Here is a 27,248-nt window from a genome sequence, read left to right as displayed (position 1 = left end):
TAGGTTTAAGTAGTTCTAAGTTCTAGGGGGCTGATGACCACAGATGTTAAGTCCCATAGTGCTCAGAGCCATTTGACCATTTTTTTTTTTGCACCCGCTGACGCCCCTACTATCTTCATCCCGCCCCCTCCCCTGCTGCACCTGGCTCTCCCCTCCTTTTACATCCTCTCCGGACTCTCCCTCGGCAGGTCCCACCTGGCAATTTTATTCTTCATCGTGTGTGCTCCAAGTGGGTTAAAAGTGTGTTGTTCTGGAGTGTTTTTAATACCGTGGCCGACTTGTAACCTGTGCGTGTGACTTCAGTGTCTTCTTTGTGTTTTAAGAATCGCCAACTGTGTTTTTTAACTTTATCTCGACATTTTTAATTGTCTCCCTGTAGTAACCACAACCAACAGCGGGAACGCCTTGGGCTGCGGATCGGAGCCGCCAGGCGGGGAAGCCGCCGGCGGTGGAGCACGCACAACCGGGCAAACACAGGACGAGTCGGACGACAGACCAACGACAACTGACAACAACCGACCACGACCGACTATGAGCGACACAACAAGGAAGAGATAAACAACGGAGGCTTGTGGAAACCACAACACCAAACACCAAACGTAAATCCACTCGGAACCAGAGCCAGGCAAATGTCAGCAACGAGAAACGACCAGAACGCAGTACCGCCGAGATAGAAACGAAATCCAGAGCGAGTACCAGACTGGCTGGACTAGGGCAGAGCGGGTCCCCATATACGAAACCAGAGGGAGCGGCTATTGGCCGCTGTCTGCACGTGGCTTAGCGGTGGCGCCCTCGCTGCGCGAGAGCCGCTACGCGGAATAGCCGCCGCGGAGGCGGAGCCCTCTATAGGCTGACCACGTCCATTTGTTCTGCCGCGTGTTCGACTTCCGCGGCGGAAGGTACTAGACGACCCCCCCCCCCCCATGAACGTTTCCATGTCAGTGTATTTTTACCTCCATATTTAATATACACTGTTTATTTTGAAAGCGCTCTGGAATCTTCTTTTTTACATGTATGCGAGGGAATCGTTTACATGTGAATTTGGCCTTACACAATGACACTTCCACGTTGGAATTTCATGTGTAACATTTTTATATGTAATATTTTATTCTTGTATTAGTTGTCATATCACTCGGCTGAAGAGCGGCGAATTGTGCTGCTGACAGCCCTCCCCTGCCCATATGGGGCAGGGGAATGAAATCACAATAAAGAAAAAAAAAGAGCGGAGCTCACATTTGTACTCAAGTGATCCATATAAAAAAGTTTCCGACGTGATTATGACCGCAGGACGGGAATTAACTGACTTTGAACGCTGAATGGTACTTGGAGTTAGATGAATGGGACACTCCATTTTGGAAATCGTTAGGGAATTCAGTATACCGAGATCCACAGTGCCAAGAGTATGCCGAGAGTACCAGATTTCAGGCATTACCTCGCACCACGGACAGTGCTGTGGCCGACGACCTTCATTTAACGACCAAGAGCAGTGGCGTTTGCTTAGAGTTATCGGTGCTAACAGACAAGCAACACTGCCTGAAATAATCGCAGAAATCAACGTCTGACGTACGGCGAAATTATCCGTAGGACGTTGTTGCGGTCTTCAGTCCAAAAGACTGATCAGATGCAGCTCTCCGTGCTACTCTCTCCTGTACAAGCCTGTTCATCTCTCAATAACTACTGAAACCTATGTCCCTCTGAATTTGCTTACTGTTTTCATCTCTTGGTCTCCCTCTACGATTTTTAATCCCCCACGCTTCCCTCCAGTGCTAAATTGGTGATCCCTTGATGCCTCAGAATGTATCCTGTCAACCGATCCCTCCGTCTAGTCAGGATGTACCACAAGTTTCTCTTCTCACCAATTCTGTTCAGTACCTCCTCATTAGTTACGTGATCTACCCATTTAATCTTCAGCATTCTTCTGGAGCACCACATTTCGAAAGCGTCTTTTCTCATCTTATCTAAACTGTTTATCGTCCATGTTTTACTTCCATACTTGGCTACACTCCCTACAAATACTTTCAGAAAAGACGTCCTGGCACGTAAATCTGTACTCGATGTTAACAAATTTCTCTTCTTCAGAAATGCTTTGCTTCCCATTGCCAGTCTACATTTTATATCCTCCCTAATTCGACCATAATCGGTTATTTTGCTTCCCAAATAACAAAACTCATGTACTATTTTAAGTGTCTCATTTCCTAATCTAACTCCCTCAACATCACCTGATTTAATTCGACTACATTCCATTGTCCCAGTTTTGCTTTTGTTGATGCTCACCTTATATCCTTCTTTCAAGATACTGTCCATTCCGTTCAACTGCTCTTCCAAGTCCTTAGCTGTCTCTGGCAGAATTACAAACCTCCGAGCTTTTATTTCTTCTCTCAGGACTTTAATTTCTATTCCAATTTTTTTCTTTTCTTCGTTTACTGCTAGTCCAATATAGGGATTGAATAATATCTGGGATAGAGCAGAACCCTGTCTCACTCCCTTCTCAACCACTGCTTCCCGTTTGTGCCCCCTCGACTCTGATGACTGCTATCTGGTTTCTGTAAAAATTGTAAATAGGCTTGCGCTCCCTATATTTTATCCCCTACAACTTTAAAATTTGTAAGAGAGTGTTCCAGTCAACACAGTCAAAAGCTTTCTCTAAGTCTACAAATGCTATAAACGTAGGTTGTCTTTCCTTAACCTAGCTCCTATGAGAAGTCGTAGGGTCGGTATTGTCTTGCGTGTTTCTAAATTTCTCCGGAATCCAAACTGATCCTCCCTGAGGTCGGCCTTCAGCAGTTTCTCCATTCATATGTGAAGGATTCGTGTTAACATTTTGCAGCCGTGACTTATTAAACTGATAGTTCGGCAATTTTCACACATGTCAGCACCTGCTTTCTTTGGAATTGGGATTTTATATTCTTCTTGAAATCTGACGGTTTTTCGACTGTCTCATACACCTTACTCACCAGATGGAATAGTTTTGACATGGCTATCAGTAGCTCTAACGGAGTATGGTCTATTCCTGGGGCCTTGTTTCGAACTAAGTCTTTCAGTGGCTTGTCAAATTCTTCGTGCAGTGTCATATCTCCCTTCTCATCTTCCTCTGCGTCCTCATCCCGTTCCATAATAATGTCCTTAAGTACATCTCCCTTACATAGACGCTCTTTATACTCCTTCCACCTGTCAGCTTTCCCTTCTTTGCTTAGAACTGATTTTCCATCTGTGCTCTTGATATTCATACAGCTGCTTCTGTTTTCTCCAAAGGTCTCTTTAACTTTTCTGTGAACAGTATCTATCTTACCACTAGTGATACATGATTCTACATCCTTACATTTGTCCTCTAGCCATTCCTGCTTAGCCCTTTTGCACTTCTTGTCGATCTAATTTTTAGACGTTTGTATTCTCTTTCGCTTCCTTCATTTATTGCATTTTTATATTTTCTCTTTTCATCGAATAAATTCAATATATCTTTTGTTACCCAAAGATTTCTATTAGCCCTCGTCTTTTTACCTACCTGATCCTCTGCTGCCTTCACTATTTCATGTCTCAATGCTACCCATTCTTCTTCTACTGTATTCCTTTCCTCTGTTCTTGACAACCGTTCCCTAATGCTCCCTCTGCAACCCTCTACAATCTTTGGTGCTTTCAGTTTATCCAGGTCCCATCGCCTGAAATGCCCGCCTTTTTGCAGTTTCTTCAGTTTTAATCTGCAGTTCATAACCAATAAATTATGGTCAGAGTCCATATCTGCTCGTGGAAACGTCATACAATTTAAAACCTGGTTACGAAATCTCTGTCTTACCATTATATAATCTATCTGAAATCTTTCGGTGTCTCCAAGTATCTTCTACGTGTACAACCTTCTCACATGATTCTTAAACGAAGTGTTGGCTATGATTAAATTATGCTCTGAGCAAAATTCTATCAGGCGGCTTCCTCTTTCATTCCTTTACCCTAGCCCATATTCACCTGCTACTTTTCCTTCTTTTCCTTTTCCCACTATCGAATTCCAATCTCCCACGACTATTAAATTTTCGGCTCCCATCACTATCGGAATAATTTGTTTTATCTCATCATACATTTCGTCAATCTCCTCCTGATCTGGGGAACTAGTTGGCATATAAGCTGATACTACTGTGGTGGGTGTGGGTTTTGTGTCTGTCTTGGCTACAAGAATGCGTTCAGTGTGCTGTTCATAATAGCTTATCCGCATTCCTATTTTTTTTACTCATTATTAAATCTACTCTTGCATTGCGCCTATTTGGTTTTGTGTTTATAACTCTGTATTCACCTGACCAGACGTTCTGTTCCTCCTGTTACCGAACTTAGCTAATTCCCACTATCTTTAACTTTAACCTATCCATTTCCCCTTTCGAATTTTCTGATGTACCTACCCGATTAAGGGACCTGACATTTCACGTTCCGATCCCTGATAACGACGTCCTCCTGAGTAGTAACCGCCCGGAAATACGAATGGGGGACTAATTTACTTCTGGAATATTTTACCCAAGAGCATGCCATCATCATTTGACCATACAGTAGAGTTGTATGCCCTCGGGAAAAATTACGACTGTAGTTTCCCCTTACATTCAGCCGTTCACAGTGGCAGCACAGATAGGCCACTTCCGTTAATTTTAAAAGGCCAGATCAGTCAATCATCCAGAGTGGTGCCCCTGCAACTACTGTAAATGCTGATGCCCCTCTTCAGGAACCATACATTTGTCTGACCTCTCAACAGGCACCGCTCCGTGTGGTTGCATTTGCGGCACGCAAGCCTCCCCACCAACGGCAACGTCCATGGTTCATAAGTGGGGGAGGGGGGAGGGAGAGGGGGGGGGGGGCAAACCGTTATGACAGTGCGGCGAAATTTGGCGTTAATGGGCTATGGCGATAGTCGACCGACGCGAGTAACTTTGCAACATGACATCGCCTGCAGCGCCTCTCCTGGTCTCGTGACGACAACGGTTGGATCCTAGACGAATGGAAAACCGTGGCCTGGTCGGATGGGTCCCGACTTCAGATGGTCAGAGCTGATGGTAGATTTCGAGTGTGGCGCAGAACCTTACACGTCATGGACCGAAGTTGCCAACAAGGCACTGAGCACGCTGGTGGTGGCTCCATAATGGTGTGGGTTGTGTTTAAATGGAATCGATTCGGTCCTCTGGTTCAACTGAACCGATAATTGTCAGGAAATGGTTATGTTTGGCTACTTGCAGACCATCTTCAGCCAATCATGGACTTCATGTTTCCAAACAACAATGGAATTTTATGGATGACAGTGCAACTTGTCACCATGCCACAACTGTTCGAGATTGTTTTGAAGAACATTCTGGACGGTTCGAGCGAATTATTTGGCCACCCAGACTGTCCGACATGAATGCCATCGAACATTCATGGCACATAATCGCCTCGCGGTCTCAGGCACTGTAGTCATGGACTGTGTGGCTGGTCCCGGCGGAGGTTAGAGTCCTCCCTCGGTCATGGGTGTGTGTGTTTGTCCTTAGGATAATTTAGGTTAAGTAGTGTGTAAGCTTAGGGACTGATGACCTTATCAGTTAAGTCCCATAAGATTTCACACACATTTGAACATTTTTGGCAGATAATCAAGAGGTAAGTTCGTGCCAAAATCATGTACCGGCAATCCTTTGACAGTTAAGGACTACTCTAGTGGCATGAGACATTCCCGGGCAGATCCTCTGGGGGCCGAACTGCACAGCAACCCTGGGTTCGGTGTGGGGCGGCGATGGGGTGGGTGGACTTCTGTGGCCTGTGGTGGGGTTGTGAACCACTGAGGGCTACAGTGGGAAGAAGCCTCTCCGTCGTCTCTAGGTCCCCGGTTTAATACATACAAAATACATACATACATACATACATACATACTATAGAGGCAGCATGTCCCAATATAATGGTTCAAATGGCTCTGAGCACTATGGGACTCAACTTCTGAGGCCATTAGTCCCCTAGAACTTAGAAGTAGTTAAACCTAACTAACCTATGGACATCACACACATCCATGCCTGCCGGCCGCGGTGGTCTAGCGGTTCTAGGCGCTCAGTCCGGAACCGCGCGACTGCTACGGTCGCAGGTTCGAATCCTGCCTCGGGCATGGATGTGTGTGATGTCCTTAGGTTAGTTAGGTTTTTAGTAGTTCTAAGTTCTAAGGAACTGATGACCACAGATGTTAAGTCCCATAGTGCTCAGAGCGATTTGAACCATCCATGCCTGAGGCAGGATTCGAACCTGCGACCGTAGCGGTCTCGCTGTTCCAGACTGCAGCGCCTAGAACCACATGGCCACTTCGGCCAGCTGTCCCAATATATCGGCAGGGGACTGCCACCGACATGTTGAGCCCCTACCACGTCGAGTTGCTGCACTACGCCGGGCAGAAGAAGATCGGACACGATATTAACAGGTGTTCCACGACTTCTGTCATCTCAGTGTAACACGTCGTAGGGGTCTGAAAAGGGATGATATAACAGAATCAGTCGTACGTAAGGCAGGTGGCTCGGCTTTGATTCGTTGGTAGAATACTGACAAAATACGTTCAGTCAAAGAGACTGCTTACAAAACACTTGCGAGACTCATCCTAGAATCCTGTTGAAGTGTGTGGGATCCATACCAAAAAAGATTGAACGTATACGGAGAAGGATACCACGAATGCAGATTTGTCTGACCCACGAGAGAGTATCACGGAGATGCTGACAAAAACTCAACTGGCAGACGCTTGCAGTTAGACGAAAACTATCGAGTGGAAACCTTAAAAAGTTTCAAGGTCAAGCTTTCCGTGAGGTACCTAGGAACTTACTACAGTCTCCTGCGTATCACTCCTGTAGGGATCACGAAGACAAGTTTTGACTAATTACAGCACGCACAGGGGCGTAATCATTCTTCGCCCATTCGGTACCTGAGTATAGCGGGAAGAAGCACTAGCAACTGGTACAATAGGAAGTACTCTCAGCCGTGCATTGAACAGTAGTTTCTAGAGTGTGGTGCTAGACAGGAAAACACAAACATCCAGTTGTAGTTCAGGCACTTATTGTTCTAGTCGTCTGCGACCATAAACAAATTACACTTTTGCCGCTACGGGGAGGAGAGAGTTGCAGGGGAACAAGTCTTGCCTTCTTCCCGCAGGGGTGGCAGTCTACATCCTTGAGTTTTACCACAAAAGCAGAACCGGCACATCGCTACAGGGGTCGCCGTTTCTTTGTGGTGTCGTGAGAATAATACTCAGCCCCACGACTGAACATAATTAGTCGCTTCACACGCACGATGCAACTGACAGAGGAGTACGTAAAGCATTGCTGCACCCCGGAAAAGTTCGGTGTGCGATTTGAGAATTTTTAAAGTTTTTTTCCTGCCGTGGCTAGGCAGTATAGGTCAGTTCGGCCGATGTGCTAATCACTTAAGCCACTGGTCGGTGTTGTTGACATTCCGCAAAACACTCCGGGAGACGGGGTTATGCGACATCAGTCAACTATCGAGCGACTGGAGCAGCTAATACAGCTTGACCAAGAGTGAAGTAATATTTTGTATCTCTGGCACTTTAGTGCTACAGAGAAACTCACACGTTGTAAATTTAACCGGGCCTAGCAACGAATCTATGAAAATCGCGCCCAGTGAGATTCGCGCCCAACCAGAAATGTGTGAGATTCCCGCCCAATACCTGCTCCCTTTGTGTCGGGCTTACCCGCGCCCGGGCCGTCCTAATCATCCTAAACTAGCTGCTCCGCGGACACAGGGACCTGCCCCCCTGGTACTAGGCACAGCCGCCGACTGTCTGATACACAAACACAGCCTTATTGCCGCTTTGGCTGTCGAAGAGTTCACATCGCGCGATTCGTGTATTTTTGACACAGTAGTTCAGATATGGAATTATCAACCACTAATCACGGTAAGCCATGTTGCCACTACGAAGGTTATTCTTGCATAGTGAAGAGAACTAAAGAAGATGGAAAAGTAACGTGGCGCTGTCCAAGACAGAGAGCAAACCACTGCCGAGGAATGCTGAAAACGAAGGATTCGACAGTGTTTTTTTTCATTCGAGTATCAATGTGGACCTCCGGATGTCGCTCGGTTGGAAGTAAGGAAGACTTTGAACCACACAAAGAAGAGGGCAAGAGACGAAGAGACGTCTGTTTCAAAAATATATTCAGAGGAGCTGGGTTGCCTGCAAAATCGAGGCTATGATTTTGTCACTGAAATGCCAGAGCAGCAAACAACGAAGAGAGCTTTGTGCTACCAGCGGGAAAAATCACAGGGAAATGAGAGAGATCCAACGACAAGAGAAGAAATTGACCTAAAGGCAGATTTACTAGCTATGAACGATGGCAGCAGTTTTCTGTTAAGCGACGACAAATTAGGAGAGAGGATAATAGTTTTTAGCGCAAGGGCAGGAAGAGAGGCTCTAAGGAGTAAACAAGACTTTTTTTATGGATGGTACGTTCAAGTGCTGCAGCAAACAGTTTTCGCAAATATACACCATTCACGCCGACTTTGGGAGTACAAATAACGAGACAAACATCAATCCAGTTGCCTTTGCACTACTGCCAAACAAAAGAAAAGAGACGTACGTCCGTCTTTTCCGAAATTTGATGGAAAAAATTCCAGAATGGAAACCTGCAAACGTGACCGTAGACTTCGAATCAGCTGCGATTTCAGCAATGAAAGTTGTATTTCCGACAGCTGAAGTGCTTGGATGTTATTTCCATATGAAAAAGTGTCTCTGGAGAAAAGTTCAAGAGCTAGGACTTACTCGTGAATACAAAGAAAACTACGAAGTGACACAACATGTTCGCATGTGTTCTGCGCTGGCGTTTCTACGGCCTGAAGATGTATGTGATGGTTGGGTGGAGATACATTAACATGCACCGGATATCCCCAAACTTTCTGAATTTTAGGACTACTTCGTAGATAGATGGTTAGAAAATGAAGAAACCCCTATCAACCTTTGGAGTTGCTACAAACGGCGCCACCAAACCACCAACGCTGTAGAAGGTTGGCACCACAAAATTAATAACATGCTTGCTAAACCAAATCCGAAAATTAATGACGTTATTAGGTGTTTGAAAAGAGAAGCAGATAATTCAGCCTGCGCCTTAATGAGGCACCATGGGACTTAGCTTCTGAAGTCATCAGTCCCCTAGAACTTAGAACTACTTAAACCTAACTAACCGAACCCAAGGACATCACACACATCCATGCCCGAGGCAGGATTCGAACCTGCGACCGTAGCGGTCGCTCGGTTCCAGACTGTAGCGCCTAGAACCGCTCGGCCACTCCGGCCGGCGAGGGCAGAACTGAGCATGGAAGGTAAACGAAAAAAAAAAGCATTCTACATGAAACGTGATGAAAGGGTGGGAAAAATAGTAAAAAAAAGTACGAAGAGGATGGTGAGATCAAGGATTGCTTGAAACCCATATCCTACCTACAGAAACTTGACTGAATCTATCAGAAGATGTATATAGATACAATAGCGTTCAAATGTAAATAGCAACTTATATAAAAATAATAAAAATTTAAAAAATATTGACGATGCTTATAATCTGATTTTAAACACGCCTAAATGACTTTTGCTCTTTAGCCAGTCCAAAGCCTGGGTAAAGTGTGATGGAAATCAGATTATTTTTGAAATACAATATATGTGTTTTACAATACACCAAAACAAAAGCGAACCCTTTTCAGGGTCAACCATTTACAATTATACTTCTCATTCAAGAGTCACCACCCCAATTCCTCGCTGGTTTTTATAAATTGAGAGTTAAAATTAAGTGACATTACGAATCGCTAAGTATATAGTCACCTGATATTTCTGAGTATTCAAGAAGTGTAGTTGTTATAATGAAAATGATATTGATAATGACTGCTGAATGGTACTGCAAGTGAAGCAAAAGAATGTAATCTCTTGTATTTACTGCAGTTTGAAGTGGTGTTCGGAAACCTCCAGGTAGAGTCCCTCAACTCTTTTGTCTGCCAGGCAAGGGGGTTAGCGGACCCTTCCTCGACCCTTTCTGGGCGCGAATCTCACTGGGCGCGTTTTTCAGTTCACCCCTAGCAACACGTGCACAGCGCAGAGCGAAATCGGAAACACTCCCAGGACAAGTAATATAAAGCTAGCCCGCCCGGTTAGCCGTGAGGTCTAACGCAGTGCTTTCCGGGCGGTAAGGCGTGTCGGTCTCCGGCACTAATCCGCCCGGCCTGTTATGGGATTGTGTACCACTGAGGTCTACGGCGGGGACGAAACCTCTCCGTCGTTTCTAGGTCCCCAGTTCTGTACAATATAATATAAAGCTAACCTACTAGTCCCCCTCCAGTAGAATTACGTAACAAGCATAACTATAAGAGTACAAATGAGCGACCTTAGGGGCTCAAAGCATTCACTTGTGCCACCATTCTGTCTGCGTTCTGAACCGGAGGGAATGACGGACTTACCGAGCGAGGTGGCGCAGTGGTTAGCACACAGGACCCGCTTTCGTGAGGACGACGGTTCAATCCCGCGTCCAGCCATTCTGATCTAGGTTTCCCATGAGTTCCCTAAATCGCTTGACGGAAATGCCGGGATGGTTCTTTTGAAAGGGGAGGCCGACTTCCTTCCCCATCCTTCCCTAATCCGATGAGATCGATGACCTCGCTGATCTCCTCCTGCAAATCAACTCAACCCAACCCAAACCAAACAATGACGGACTTTTGAGTTTCAGAGAAACCACGATGGTTGGTGATGAAGATCGGCTTTCTGACTGCCTGCTGATGGACTCATCGAGTTCTGGCGAGGAGCCCCTAACTTCGGCGTAGTGACCGCGGTACTTGCGAAACTTGGCCAGGGACTTGGCCGACGGACTGGAACCTGTCTACGATCCAGCGGGGGTAGACGCATCCTATCAGCCTCCTAGCCAACTACACGTTATCGGCCATTGTTCTGGTCGAACCGGGGCACTGCTGCTGGACAACGGACATGTGATGTCGGCTACTACACCCGAGAGTCCGACATGGGGACCACGATTCAACGCGGCGGTGAGCAGTCGGCAAGACTCCAGAGCATCTGGGCGGGCCAAACTGGATCATCACCTCTGGCGGCACACACTGCGTCGCTTGCTGGTGGGCTGCTCGTATCGCGGCAGCTGCAGCCCGCGACTCAGGACAACGGACGTCATTGTCGTATCGGGGCGTCAACGCATTCCGCGATAGACTGCCTTTTCAAACACACAGTGAGGCCGTGAGGGCAGCCGGAGTGCTGTATAAGGCTGCTTGAATAAACACTGTCAATGGTACCACTGTTTGGCTGTACGATCCGCCGCAAATCTGCCCTCTCTCTCACCATCTCGCACACCCATCCTGACGCGTAGCCGCCCGGAATAGACCGACTCGTTACAGTATGCAGTAACGCCTACTGCCCAATTATTTACTGAGATTGGTAATGCCGTAAACGAGGAAGTACAGACCCGTCCTCTACCGGCAACTTACATAATCATAGTTCAATCCCCTCCCCATCATCAAAAACGTCACTTTAAAATGTACTCCAATAGTATGGTGCTGGCTAATCTTTGGCACTCAAAACAGTCAGAATTTTTTCGAGGCTCGATGTATGTAAGTCGTTAATGGCATGTGATATCACTCCTGGCAATGAAACCTGTCCTTCTCGTTGATGACTGATACTGGAGGTGGGTAGCAGCTTACTTGTTTTTCTGATACAAACATAAATAGCTGGGTAATTCAATCATGTCTATAAATTAAGCTGCCCTGGAGAGTCATTTACAAACTCTGCACCTTGTCGGACGTGTTTCATTCAATTTCTCTCTCTCTTTGACCGCTATCGAGTAACACTGATATTAGTTGTGGTGGCATAAAATATTTGACCAACCAGAGGTCACTCTGCGGCAAGGTTATCTTTGATCTATTTGCTGAGAATAGAGAGCCACACAAAACTCGAGTCTGTCTGTCACCTAGAGTCGGCGGAAGGGAGCAACTGGGCCGGCAATCGCTGTTATTCAACTACGCAAGCATCCGGATGACTACTCTGGCGATGTCAGTCACCGTGTTTCTGAAACTTTTTGTTTGAGAGAATTTATTCAAATTCTTGATGACGTATTTATGTGGCCCAACTGGTATCTGAGGCGACTTCAACTTGTGATATGGCGTGGCTGAGAATTTTTTGCGATAAGAGCAATTTAATTACTCAGTACACTTCTTGAGAAATACGAGTATGTGTGTGGCTCATTGATTACGATCCTTTTACGCATCTTGATTCAGTCTTTTTTTTTTTAATTTGTGGGATTTTACTGTATTAAATGCGCTCCAGCATGTAAGTGGTTTAAGGGGAGAGAGAATTTGTCAGCTATTACTATTATCAGCAGAGCTTTAAAATTGGTTTTCCTTCGAAATCTTGCGCTAAATATACTCCTATCGGAAATTTTTGGCGAAGGTAGGCAGTCGCTGCAGGAGACATAGAAACGGTTAAGAAGTAATATAAAGACAACACTAAGGTTTGATGATGGTGGTAAGCATAGCTCTGAACTTTTGACGAGTTTACGTCAGACAGTTAACATTAGTTGCACCTGCCATTTTCTTTGGTAGTGAAATTTCATCTGCGTCGTTTTCTTTGTTTAAGTTCCATGATAAAAAACGTGGGTAGTAGCAACTCCCAACTTGTTGTTGAACTATAGAACCACGTTCTAATGTTTGCTAGCCGGTCTGAAAGTTTTTCTTGTTTTCAATAAATAGACTGTTGTTAATTTTGTGTAATGTTATATCGTTTTTGATCCATTTTATCAGCTCTTAGCTCCATCCTGTATTATGTGGAGCAGAAAAATTGTAATAAATATTCTCTGTTTTTGGAGCTGACACCTTTCCTTAAACTTGACATATTCTGCACTTAATCACCATCCTCTTTCGCCAAACTTTCAAGTTCCATCCAGAATGAGATTTTCACTGTGCAGCGGAGTGTGCGCTGATATGAAACTTCCTGGCAGATTAAAACTGTGTGCCCGACCGCAGGAGAGCTTCTGTAAAGTTTGGAAGGTAGGAGACGGGGTACTGGCAGAAGTGAAGCTGTGAGTACCGGTCGTGAGTCGTGCTTCGGTAGCTCAGTTGGTAGAGCACTTGCCCGCGAAAGGCAAAGGTCCCGAGTTCGAGTCTCGGTCGGGCACACAGTTTTAATCTGCCACGAAGTTTCATTTCAAGTTCCATGCTTGCAATACTGTGGACAGAAGTCTTGCGTACAGTAGTCTCACCATGTAATACTTCCAAGTAGCACACAATATTTGAGTCGAAGGAATGCAGAGTGGCAAAGTGAATGGTGACATTACTTCTGGTCACTTCATGGACAGAACAGAGGCACCACAAAGTCACTGAGTGATGGGCCAGGATTAGAATGTCATCCGTAGCGTTATTTCATAACTGCGGAAAAGATTATAGGACACTGCGGAAAAGATTATAGGACACAGCAAAAAATTCAACAGCAGCGCAGGCAAGAGCAGCAACCCAGCACCAGGCTCGTTATCTTGTCAGAAGAACTGCAAAAATCGGAGCATCTGGGCTGGTTAGAGAGCCCTTGGCTGCCTCAGGTTCATACTCGTTACGCCAGACTCTGTATCACAGCCTCGACACGTTGCCCTGTACGCCTACCAGATACACTCCCTTCAAACAAAGACAACACGTCGCTCGTTGAACGTGGTACCGTGTCCGTCGCGAGCGGTGCGTGGAACATTCTACCCATCTATGGTGGGTCTGGAACTTCTTACGAAGTTGTTAATATTGTTGAAAGAGGCATATATTGCAGAAGTTGTGTTCTATAACGAGAACTTACCCAACTGTGTATGTTTTTTGTGGGTACTGTGACAGCTGCGGTCTGTAGATATGATTCCCTGAAGTGCTATGTGCGCCTTTTTTGTGACGAATGTGAACCACTTTCCAGCTGTTGGATGATAATACCGGAGCAGTCAGAGCTAATTAGTAGATGAGACCATCAAGTGTCGAGAGTGATCAGCTCTCTCCACAAACTTTAATGTATTGAACGTGTATTGGGACGCTGTAGGCTGGAGGTAAGGAATTTCAACACCTTCACCAAACCCCACTTCTTGTCTCTAGAGGGCACTTGTCCAGCAATTGGTTTAATTCCCGCAAACTGTGTTGGATGACTTGATCCACGGAATGGGGAGCCATTTAATGTCACGCTACGATGTCAAAATCCGTATCTATCAAAATCCGTATTGAATTATTTGTCAACTGTGGAGTCGTCAATCGAATCATAGTTGTTAACAGTCAGGTAAGTAGAGATATTCATGCCTGCGCTAATCGATGAACATAGACGCCGATTTGTAGTCGATTTTTCTTTCAGTGTCTGTATAGGATCCTCTGAAAATTACCACATGACTGTCCGAAGCTTTACAGAATTCCGACTGTGCTTACGAGAAGCCTATAGTGTACGTTTTCGTTTATATTCTTCGGATCACAACACATGTTCCATTGGTCGGGAGTCTTGCGTTTGTACTGCTTGAGTCATGTAAGCCTCTTCTGTGGATTTTACTGTTGCATAACAAACGTAGGAAGACTGCAATATCTCAAACGAAAAACAGGATCCTTACAGTTTGGCAGGTTAAAGCTGTGTTAATATGTATCTGCTTTCGTGTAATAAAACTGGGCAACACAGTTCTTTGAAGAGTGGGCCGTGCCATCTTTCCAAAGCCGAGAAAATGTCTGTATACATATCGAGAGAATCGACATGTTTAATTCACTGTCCTTGAGAGGTGGGATTTATAGTTTAAAGTTCTGAATAAATCCATAGGCGAGTATTTTCTACATACTTGCACTATCGAACTAGTGTGTCGTCTCTAATGAACAAGCTGTGTGAGTGTTCTGATGTGAGGCAGGGCTTGGAGCCTCCGATATGATCACCTTAAACAGACAACTGAGAATCTCAGGTTAAACGAGTAGCTGAACATCTTAATTTTTTTCATCTCTGTGAGCACGACTTGAAACGAGCAATGTGAACGATGACAAAAGCTAAACGTTGACAGCTGTGCATGGTTGGAACGTTTTCTCGATAAGTGATACAAATATGTTTCCATATCGACTTTCGTGGCGAGTTGCGAACATCTTACATCAATGACGAGGTCGCCAGGAAACAGCGTGTTTCAGTGTACCAGAGCTGAAGAATACTAACTGATTCAGCCTCGAAAATTACGGCGTTGCCTGGGTAAAAAATGAAGTGCTTTGCCTGGTTTACAAGGAGTCTGCAGCGAAAGCAACATTCAAGGAATATTATGAAAGTGTAACGTGTAATTAAAAACTGATGGAGGTACATTTTGATCTCGGGAAGTGCTCCTCGTGGTGTAATGTTTTCTCAGATTGTCGGCTTCATGCTCTCTTTAGTAGCCATGATTCGGCTAATTTATCTTTGAGATCAGCCGTCCTATGGCCCGCCAACATGGAGTTATAATCTCTGTTGCCATTTCTTTTAATAGTAGCACCGCTTTGGTTGTCATCCGCCGCACCGCTGCAGGACCGCGGTACGTCACCGAGAGTCTACGTCGCGTTTTGTTGCCCTTCAAGGCAAGCCACCCTGAACTTACATTTCAGTTAGATAAAGCCCGTCCGCACACAGCGAGAATATCTACTGCTTTTCTATACGCATGGCAAACCGTGCATTGGCCAGCAAGGTCGGCGGATCTGTCGCCAGTTTAGAACGTTTGGAGTAGTATGCTCGGGACCCTCCAACCATCTCGGAATTTTGTCGATCTATCGCACCACTTGGACAGAATTTTGCACGATTTCCCTCCAGGAGGACATCCAACAACTCTATCCGTCAATGCCAAACCGATAACTGCTTCTATACGGGTCAGAGCTGGACCAACGCGTTACTGATTTGCTCAGTTTCTAAAGTTCTTTCTCTTGGATGGATCATCCAAATTTTCCCGAAATTGTAATCAGTTGTTTGTCTGTACATGTCCATCGCATCTACCGATTTCCGTCCTATGCTGATAATTCCTTCTTGGTGCGTCGCACTTTCTTTCATTTTTTTTTTTTTTTTTTTTGTCTTAGAGTGTATTATGGTGGATTTTCACAGTGAATACAGTGAGTGCTAGTGACATATATTGAGGGTGATTCCATACTTCTTTAGAAATAAGATCATTCAAGCCACAGATCAGTGATGTTGTTAATTTAATCGCAACCGTAATCTTATTTTAGAAAGGGCCTTGCATTTTATTTTACTCCCGCATAACTAATGAATAAGGCCAGTATGTCCTTAAGTGTACATGCTACAGCATCTGTGCAGAAGTAAGTACAATTCGAGTAAATAACTGCTTTAGTTTCACTTTGTGCTGATGTAGAGACTTCGTTACGCGGCTTGTCAAGTGGTTGCGTTGCAGTCGCGAGCTGCGCTGAACCCACCTCGCAGCTCGCTACGCTCTCCCCGTTATCTCGTGTCGCAATACCGGGCTGTTAACAAGTACTGGTTATTGCATCAGCAACTTCACAAACTATTGCTGTAGTCGAACACATTTAGGCACGAGAGCAGAGTGGCGCAGTGGAAGCGTGCTGGGCCCATAACCCAGAGGTCCGTGGATCGAAACCACGCTCTGCTAAATATTTTTAATTTATGATTTTACATTATCGATTTCTTTAAGTAGCAGTAGGGTATTTTACTGAATGTTAGAGTAGGAAATCCAAGAATTATGCGCTTTGAGATATAAAGCAACGTCGTCACATCTCTAATAAGACTTTTCTGCTTTCAGAGAATCTGGAAATAACATGCAAAAATGTATGATAGGGTGGGCACCCATGACCAGCGTCAGTATGAATAAAATACTTTCGGATGTTATACAGGAGCATTAAAAAACACTAAAACCACTATAAAACCTACGTTTCGATTGTCTTTGCAGCGATACTCTTGAAGATGAATATACTGAGCAACTTAGTCGTCCTGAACGGGACCGCTGAGGAGACACTCGAAAAGTCGGTTTTAAAGTAGCTATTGTATTTCATAACGACCCTGTCTAATACCTAAATAAATTATTCAAATAGAAAATGTGTTCAGCTGATAAATAAACTCGCTAAAGCTGCACTTTTTTCCTATTTCGTAGAAAATGTATAAAAAGAAATATGAAATTATTATTAATATTATACTTATATTTTCATCCGGAAAATAGAATGGGATTAGAAAAATATTACAGACAGCCGGAAAGAAATTCAGAGCAATTAACTGTTGTGCGTCACTGCTGTGTTAGACCAGACAACATCAGAAATTACACGTTCTGAGAAAAACATGAAGATACTTCCTTTGGTGATAAAATTGGAAACTGTAGAAAACGAAGGCATCAATACGGCTTACAAATGGAAAATCATAGCTTGCCAAGATTATCTCTCAAATAACAACCAGAGAGAAAAGGAAGCATGTGATCATCAAGGAAATTGTTAACTGTGTGTCGGAATAGGCAGCAGTGCCTAATTTAACGGCATACAAAACATGAAACTGGAAAGGGAATTCTTTATCAACCAATTTCAAGAGTGATAATGTTTTGTCAGAAACAGCAATATTGAATGCGCTTAGTTTCGAGTCATTGAAATTTGGAGTGTTTTCAGATATCGAATGTTTGAATCAAACTTTTGAATAGCCTATGTGAAAGGAAACCTGTCTGGCAGAGTGAAATGGATTTACGGAAATACTGAAAGTTTAGCCGAACTTTGTTCGATTTATAATGACATTCCTCTAATAGTACAAGTTATTATTGTGCAAAGAATTCATGTACAGAATGCTTTCACGGTCTGTCATTAGGCAACCATTCCTAGAATTTCTAGCGCAGGGTCACTACATACAATGCGAAATACTGAGAGATTGAGACATATACTGGGCATGAGGGAAGCTCGAGTTTCACATCTTCGCCCGACCATCCAGATTTAGGTTGGTTGGTTGTTTCGGGGAAGGAGACCAGACAGCGAGGTCATCGGTCTCATCGGATTAGGGAAGGACGGGGAAGGAAGTCGGCCGTGCCCTTTGAAAGGAACCATCCCGGCATTTGCCTGGAGCGATTTAGGGAAATCACGGAAAACCTAAATCAGGATGGCCGGACGCGGGATTGAACCGTCGTCCTCCCGAATGCGAGTCCAGTGTCTAACCACTGCGCCACCTCGCTCGGTCTTCCAGATTTAGGATTTAGGTGCTTTCTCTAAATGGCTCAAGGCTAATTTTGTGATGGTTCGCCAATCCAAATTTTCACTCCGTCCGTAATGACATCGTCGTCGACAGGACGTAAATCATAATCCTTCATTACTTTATTGCTGAATGGTTAATGTAAAACGTTAGAGATAATAGTGCTGAATGAACAGTTAGGTAAAGAACAAAAGATAAGAAAAAATGCCGTGTCTTCGTGTGGAAAATCTCGCAGGCTGCCCTCCAACATATTGCGGAACAGAGGCGATTGTAGAAAAAAGTTATTGATTGCCTGTCAGATGTGTAAGCTTTCGTGGAAATACGAAGAAAATGGCTTTGAGCACTATGGGACTTCACATCTGAGGTCATCAGTCCCCAAGAACTTAGAACAACTGAAACCTAACTAACCTAAGGACATCGCACACATCCAGACCCGAGGCAGGATTTGAACCTCCGACCGTAGCAGTGGCGCGGTTCCTGACTGAAGCGCCTAGAACCGCTCGGCCACCAAGACCGATGTGGAAATACGGATAGAGTTCATGGATACAGAGCCAAATAATGAATTTTAGTAACTGACTAGAGGCACAGCTCAAAAACTTTCTTTTCAGCGTATGATGTCCAGCTCTTGGCCGAAGAGAGACGTGAGTTAAAGCAGTTAAATATTTTTTTTTTTGCAAAAGTAGACCTTATACTGGTCAATTTGATACGCCATTGTCTATTTCCAATCCTTCATTTGGCTGTGAAAATTCGAACAAAGACCCATTGTCTAATTTATAGACAGTCTTGTTTCAGCGACCGAGCGTACTGACGCAGTGGTTAGCACACTAGACTCGCATTCGGGAGGACGACGGTTCAATCCCGCGTCCGGCCATCCTGATTTAGGTTTGCCGTGATTTCCCTAAATCGCTCCAGGGAAATGCCGGGATGGTTCCTTTGAAAAGGCACGGCCGACTTCCTTCCCCGCTCTTCCCTAATCCGATGAGGGCGATGACCTCGCTGTTTTGTCTCTTCCCCAAACAACCCCAACCCTCTTGTTTCAGCTCCGTTCAGTGCGGTCTGAGGCGCCTTGTCACGGTCCACGTCTCCCCCCGTCGGAGGTTAGAGCCCTCTCTCGGTCGTGGGTGGGTGGGTGTGTTGTCCTTAGCGCAAGTTAGTTTAAGTTAGATTAAGTAGTGTATAAGCCTAGCGACCGATGACCTCAGCAGTCCTTACCACAAATTTCCAAAGCTCTGTTGAAACAGTGGACCAAAAAGTTGTTTTGTTATTCCGTATGCTAGTATTTTGTTCGTTAAGCGACACTGCAGATCTGTCTGCCCCCGGTAGCTGAGTGGTAGAGCTAGACATCACACGCTTAAAACAAAGTTTTTCAGCTGGGGCTCATACCTCTTCCCTAGCTCTGTGGTTACGGGCTAACCTGTGAAGAAGCGATCGTTACGGTACGCGGTTCCTCTCTCGCTGACAATAACGTTTGCCGGCACGGTAGCTCAGCGTGTTTGGTCAGAGGGTTAGCTGCCCTCTGTAATAAAAAGAAACTGAGTTAATAGATCAACAACGAACTTAAAAGGGTGTCTTACGACGTGCGCCCCGATCAGATTCAACAAACAAAATGAGATTAAAAAAAAAAAGTGGTCAGTGCGATGGCAGGTCAATCCTAAGGGCCCGGGTTCGATTCCCGGCTGGGTCGGATATTTTCTCCGCTCAGCGACTAGGTGTTGTGTTGTCCTCATCATCATCATTTCATCCCCATCGACGCGCAAGTCGCCGAAGTGGCGTCAAATCGAAAGACTTGCACCAGGCGAACGGTCTACCCGACGGGAGGCCCTCGTCACATGACATTATTATTATTACTGCAGATCTGTATCGTATGCCTTCTTGAAGCCAAGGGACGGAGCAGCAACATGACCTCGGGTATTTCCTTCCGTTTGGTACAAAGTATCCTGCACCGTGCATTATACAGTGGCTTGTGACTTATGAATGCACACGTAGATCTAGGAGCTATAGATGTTCCGGGACAGTGACATGGAGCTATCTCCGGATTATAGCACAGGCAAAACTGGCGTCCCTCACCTGGCGAAGCCGTCGCCAGAGGAGACGCAGCGGTAGAACTTGGTGCAGCTGTCGCTCCTGGCAAAGAAGCCCTCGGAGGAGCACCCGGCGGCTTCCGTGCCGGCGGCCGGCCTGCCGGGGTCCACCTCATTCTCGGCGTCGGAGTCCGACCGCAGCGCCGCGGCGACGGGCGTGGGGCAGGCCCTGCCGTAGACGCAGGCGGCGGCGGCGGGGTCGAAGGCGGCGCCGGGCGCGCACCAGAACTGCACCGCCTGCAGCTGCAGCTGCGGGTCGGCGGCCGCACGGCGCGGGGGTGCGCACCGCACGAACGACGAGCAGTCGCCGGGCGCCGCGAACAGCCCGGCCGCCGGGCACCGGAACGACGGCGACAGCCGGCCGCGCCGCGCAGACACCGCGCCCGCTCCTGCGGCAGCGAGGACAACACAATAGGTCAGCGGCGCTCGTCCACAATATGCTCGTCGTCGACACAGTCCTAGAGCCTCATTTGTTCCAAAGATATGCAGTGTGCCTTATAAGCAGTGATCTCTACATGGAGGTATAAGGAGGGGAGATGCCATGACGTCACAAACTTGAAGCCGACAGAAACCGAGCTCCGCCACTGCAGTTTGGTCAGAAGACTCGTTTCCGATTGTGCTACTGTCTAGAGCTGATGAAGGTTTTTTCATTTTAAAATGCCGGTTTGCGTTGTTTACGGGTGTACTAACCGTTGGAATAGTGCTACCAAGTTAAAAGGAATCATGTTCCATGCGTAAGTGGCCCCGTTCGTAAAATATTGTCGTTTATATTCGTGAGATGTGCGGCCTTGTTTACGTTTTGTGAAACTGTTTTCTTCTTATTTTATTTCAGATTTCCGATCAATGAAGCTCGTAGGGCTCTGTGGGTTCATATGCTTATTTTTCTTGACAAAGCACAAACGATGTTTGTATTTACAAATGAAATTTTGTATAAGTGTGTAAACGAGTAAGAAATATCATCCGGTATGTAAACTAGCATAGCTTTCGGGTTCTGCTTTCAGTTTACATCGACACAAATACAGTAAAAGGTGATTTGAGTTTGAAAAGAGCTTTGTACACTGTTATTTTTCATCATTCGAAGTTCGTATCCAAAAGAAACACTTAAGTTAACGAGACCAAATCAGTTGTATTGCTGGGGCAAAAACGCATTAAAAACAAAACGAAAACACCTGAAAAAGCTATTCTGACGTTGTGTTATGCATGTAAACATTGTAACACTCATCATCTGAAATTATTTCGCAGACATAACGTCAAATATGAGGAACACGCAATTCTAACAAGAGCTCTGTCACTGTTTTGACCAATCAAACATGGCGGCCCACCGGCTTCAAACAGACGTACAGCAGACGGCCATAGTGCCATCTCCCCTCCTTATACCTCCATGACTCTCTATACTACCTGGATGTTGAACTTCAACTGTCTGATCGTGCCAGCCATAGATGCTCATATTTCGTTTCTTGCCAAACTACAACATGGCTGCTTAGATGTGTCACTAGAACACGAAAAGAAAATACTTTTCGATTCCGCCCCACATGAGCCTATTACATCACATGTTGACGTAAAGTTCAAGACAAGAAATAAGTCTCCAATTCTTCGTCACGTACAGCCCGTTGCAAATTTGTTTGCCAAACTACAACATGGCGGACGATGCAGAGCACACGAATCTGCAGACACGCTGCAGTTCTATACTCAGAGACCAGACTTCTACATCCAGGTTGTATAGAGATCATTGTTTATAAGTGACAACTAACCCTAAATTAGGACAAAATCTACATTAAATTTTGACAAAGTAACTGATCTTATAAAAATCACTAATTTCTTTCCAATCAAATTAAAATATCCATCATTTGGTTTTGCTGCTCTTGCAGTGGCAGTGTTTACAGATGAAATTATTGAGTATAAGCTCCGCCTGTCATGCAAACAGTACACTAAAGGTAATTTACTGAAAAGAAGACACTAACTGCTAAACACACACACTCACACACACACACACACACACTCACTCACACACACACACACACACACACACACACACACACACACAGAGAGAGAGAGAGAGAGACGAAGGGACTGAGAAAGTAGACAAAATTGAAATCTGGAGCGAAACTGACAACTAACTCGAGAACAAGTCGACGCCAACTGTGACTGGACACATATCAGTCATGGACTGTGCGGCTGGTCCCGGTGGAGGTTCGAGTCCTCCCTCGGGCATGGGTGTGTGTGTATGTCCTTAGGATAATTTAGGTTAAGTAATGTGTAAGCTTAGGGACTGATGACCTTAGCAGTTAAGTCCCATAAGATTTCACACACATTTGAACATTTTGAACACACATCAGCAACATTAAAACTAGATTTTGGTGAAATTGAAAAGTCTTATTTACGAACGAAATTCCGCAAAACACGAGGGATATATTGCTTCCTAAAGCCCGATCGGTCGCGAAATGAAAACCACGGTGAAAACCAAAACTGTTTTACACTGAAGCGCCAAAGAAACTGGTATAGGGAAGCGTACTCAAATATACAGACATGTAAACAGACAGAATAGTGTGCTGAGGTCAGCAACGCCTAGATAAGACAACAAGTGTCTGGCGCAGTTGTTAGATCAGTTACTGCTGCTATAATGGCACGTTATAAATATTTCAGTGAGTTTGAACGTAGTGTTACAGTCGGCGCATGAGAGATGAGACACAGCATCTCCGAGGCAGCCATGAAGTGGGGATTTTTTCGTATTTCACGAACATACCGTGAATATCAGGAATCCGGTAAAACGTCAAACCTCCGACTTCGCTGCGGCCGGAAGAAGATCCTGCAAGAATTGGACCAACGACGACTTAAGAGAATCGTTCAACGTGACAGAAGTGTACCTCTTCCGCAAGTTGCTGCAGATTTCAATGCTGGGCCATCAACAAGTGTCAGAGTGCTAATCATTCAACGACAAGTCACCGATATGAGCTATCGGAGCCGAAGACCTGCTCGTACGCCCTTGATGACTGCACGACACAAAGCTTTACGCCTCACCTGGGCCCGTCAACACCGATATTGGACTGTTGATGACTGGAAATATGTTACCTGCTCGGACGAGACTCCCTTCAAATTGTATCGAGCCGATGGAGGTGTACGGGTGTGGAGACAATCTTATGAATCCATGGACCCTGCATGCCAGCAGGCGACTGTTCAAGCTGGTGTAGGCTCTGTAATGGTGTGGAGCGTGTGCAGTTATGGAGCCCCTGACACGACTCTGACAGGTGGCACCTACGTAAGCATCCTGTCTGGTCACCTGCATCCATTCATGTTCATTGTGCATCCGACGAAGTTGGGCAATTTCAGTAGGAGAATGCGACGCCCCACACGTCGAGAATTGCTACAGAGTGGCTCCAGAAACACTCTTCTGAGTTTAAACACTTCCGCCAACCATCAAACTCCCCAGACATGAACATTATTGAGCATATGTGGTATGCCTTGCAACATACTGTTCAGAAGAGATCTCCAAACCCTTGTACTCTTACGGGTTTATGGATAGCCCTGCAGGATTCATGGTGTCGATTCCCTCCAGCACTACTTCAGACGTTAGTCGAGTCCTGTTACGGCACTTCTGCGTGTTCGCGGGGACCCTACACGATATTAGGCAGGTGTAACAGTTTCTTTGGCTCTTCACTGTATATGCAGTGAGTTTTATACGTGACAACCAACTCTAAAATAGAAAAAAAATCAAAGTTAAAGTTTAAAAAAAGGAACTGATTTTATAAAATTACCAATTTTGTTGCATGTGACGTAAAATAAAACTAAAATGTGCATCATTTGGTTTTGATGCTCTCGCAGGGGCCGTGTTTAAAGATGAAATTACGGTATATAAGTTCCGCCTGTTATGCAAACAGTACACTAAAGGAACTCTTTACAGATAAGAAGCCACTAACTGCTACACACGCACACACACACACACACACACACACACACACACACACACACACACACACACACACACACACACGAAGGGAGTGAGAAAGTAAACAATGTTGAAATCGCCAGCGAAACTGACGACTGACTCGAGAGCAAGTGAACGCCAACTGGGACTGTACACATAACAGCAACATTAACACTAGGTTTTGGTGAAGCTGAACAATGTTGTTCATGAACGAAATTCTGCAAAATACGAGGGATATATTGCTTTTTAAGGCTCAATCGGTCGCGAAAGGAAAACCACAGTAAAAAAAACTGTTTTATTTGCAACATTTACCTACACCTTCCAGCTACTTTCCCTACGTAATCGCCGCTCCCACTTAGACATGTGTCGTAGCTTTTTACGAACTTAGGAGCACCGTCGTCATAAAAGGCAGCTGCTCGGCTTTCCGTCAATTCTCCAAGCTGGTCTGCACATCGTCGTCTGTGGCACGACGTTGTCCTCTCAGCAAGGGATCGAAATCAGAGGGAGGCCAAAGGCGGACTTTGTGGTGGATGATCAAATACTTGCCATCGAAACGCTGCATGGGCGTCTTTGTCACAACTGCAGCGAGCGGCCTAGCGTTGTCACGAACGAGGACAATGCCTGATGACATTCCTCTTCGCTTGTTCTGAAGTGCCTTTCGTAGACGATTTTCTGGAATCGCTTGATCCACTCGCTGAACAAGATCACCGGTTGACACTCACTTCGTTCCCTGACCGCCTGCATAATGAGCTTCTGTACTTACGGCTTCAAAGTTCCTGCACCACAAGCCGGCCGGTGTGGCCGTGCGGTTAAAGGCGCTTCAGTCTGGAACCGCGTGACCGCTACGGTCGCAGGTTCGAATCCTGCCTCGGGCATGGATGTGTGTGATGTCCTTAGGTTAGTTAGGTTTAATTAGTTCTAAGTTCTAGGCGACTGATGACCTCAGAAGTTAAGTCGCATAGTGCTCAGAGCCATTTGAACCATTTTAGCCTGCACCACGGCACTTTGCTGTCATGCATGAGAATTGCATTCTGTGGCGGAACCCATCAGCATGAAGAAATCGAATGACAGCACCCACTTCACACTTGGCGGGAGGCTTCATTGTCAGAAAATGAAACACCTGTAGCCCTCTTTTTGATGTCATTTATTGTGTAGTTACCAGTTTTGGCGCTTCAAAGCACCATCTTCAAGCCTTAGTTGATGCTGAAGGGGTTATCACGAACCATATATACAATGCATCAGTGGCCAAAAACTGGTTTACGAAGACTACCTGTAACTGTGGTGTCGTCTCTCCAACCATCAACTGTCAACTTTATTGTTCTATGCCTCACTGCACTGAAAATCCGACGTGAGACAATCGATGTGCATACCAGAGACACTGCGCAACACACATGCACCAAGCGTCATCGCATCTTCACTGTGGTTTTAATTTTGCGACCAACTCGACCTTGAAAAAAAAATTAGATCTAGTATATGTAGTGCACAGCTGTGTTTCTCAACATCTTATGGGAATGCAGATGAAACAGGATTTTCGAAAGCTTAATTTGCGGATGACAAGCTCTAAGTATCCAGTAGTGTACATACTGTCACATGTAGCCGATTAATGCAAAACAACTAAGGAAATGATAACAACATAAAAAACCTTTTTTCCCAGTATGTCACTTAAAACATGTTCACAGTTTACACTTTTAAATAAAGAATGCCCACTCACAATGGCACAAAGGTTCTCAAACATGTCTGGACTTATATGAAATACGGTTGTTATATATACTAAAATTAAAATAGATTTAAAGATTGTTGGCCGGCCGCGGTGGCCGTGCGGTTCTCGCGCTGCAGTCCGGAACCGCGGGACTGCTACGGTCGCAGGTTCGAATCCTGCCTCGGGCATGGGTGTGTGTGATGTCCTTAGGTTAGTTAGGTTTAAGTAGTTCTAAGTTCTAGGGGACTTATGACCTAAGATGTTGAGTCCCATAGTGCTCAGAGCCATTTGAACCATTTTTTTTTTTAAAGATTGTTGATGGGGAATACAAGCAGCCAAAATTACTTTTAAAATTCTTTATTTTGCTGCCATTGTCAGTTTCATGTTATTTGTACCTCCCTCCCACAGTTAACAGCCTCTGGCAGATAGGAGTTTATAAACAGTTTGTTCCGGTCTACACGGGAGGCAAAAATTAACTTGATATTCAATACTAACCGTGGAAAGCATCGTCTACGAATCTACTTGCTGGGGATCCATGATTACTGAGGAAATTAGGGAAGTGGGTAGTCGTTACATTTAAAACCATTTTAAAGATTAACAATCAGATACATTGTGATAGCAGTCAGAAATATTAGCTGAAAGCAGGCTTCAGTGACTTTTCAGCAATACAGAGATTAGCAGGGTACATTGATAGACACCTTATCCAGAATTAATAGCATTTACATAAAAAGATCTGGGTAAGTGCGGGTAGGACTCATGCATCGACGGATCCGCAGAAATTTAATTAAGTATGTAGATAGTCATCCATCCCGAGAATCGAGAATTCATCGATTTTTCACTGTTATCGACATCTATCTGGCAAGGTAGCAAAACATGTGACGCAAATGACTGTATTTTTTGATTGCGTTGACGAAGGAGTTTACATTTTCTACACAGCCAAGGGGCCATATATCATAGTACGTTACATAAATTTCAACTTTAATACGTCCTCCCGTTTCTTAGAAACATGTGTTTTAAAGGCAGACAGACAAGCAATCCGATAACATGACCAAAAATAATTTTTTTTCGTGAAATATAATTACAGATTAACAGTTTTCGAAGTTTTTTCTTTACTTGTACTGTAAAACCTTTCATCCTGTCAAATTTCATGACTCTGGGGCAACGGGAAGTACGCTATCGGTCTTGAAGAGTGAATTTGCGAGTATCTAAATATGTGACATAAACGGTCGTATCTTTTTATTGCACTGAAGAGTCAGTTTTTTACACCACCAAGAGACCATGAACTCACTACATTGCATAAATTTTGTCTTAATACGTTTACCTGTTCCTTGAGAAAAAGAGTTTTCAAGAGTCGGACAGACAGACAAACAGACACACGGCCAATAAAGTGATCCTATAAAGGTTGCATCTTTATCA

General features: G+C 45.0%; 1 protein-coding gene and 1 non-coding gene across 2 annotated transcripts in view; one reads left to right on the top strand and one right to left on the bottom strand.

Annotated features, from left to right (window-relative positions):
- Positions 1-24,877, bottom strand: part of LOC126235268 (uncharacterized transmembrane protein DDB_G0289901-like) — a 73,759-nt gene extending 48,882 nt beyond the window's left edge. The window contains exons 1-2 of the mRNA XM_049943998.1: positions 24,856-24,877; positions 20,198-20,600 (exon numbers count right to left, since the gene is read on the bottom strand). Of these exons, the coding sequence (XP_049799955.1) occupies positions 20,198-20,600; positions 24,856-24,877 (425 nt within the window). The remainder of the gene's footprint in view (positions 1-20,197; positions 20,601-24,855) is intronic.
- Trnam-cau (transfer RNA methionine (anticodon CAU)) lies at positions 16,494-16,565 on the top strand. Its single transcript has one exon. It is a non-coding gene; the product is annotated as a tRNA-Met (tRNA).
- Positions 24,878-27,248: the final 2,371 nt, after the last annotated feature.

The sequence above is a fragment of the Schistocerca nitens genome, chromosome 2, assembly GCF_023898315.1.
Source record: "Schistocerca nitens isolate TAMUIC-IGC-003100 chromosome 2, iqSchNite1.1, whole genome shotgun sequence".
Classification (NCBI taxonomy): Eukaryota; Metazoa; Arthropoda; class Insecta; order Orthoptera; family Acrididae; genus Schistocerca; species Schistocerca nitens.
The sequence above is the reverse complement of the archived record's forward strand: the minus strand, read 5'-3'. Positions and strand labels throughout refer to the sequence as shown.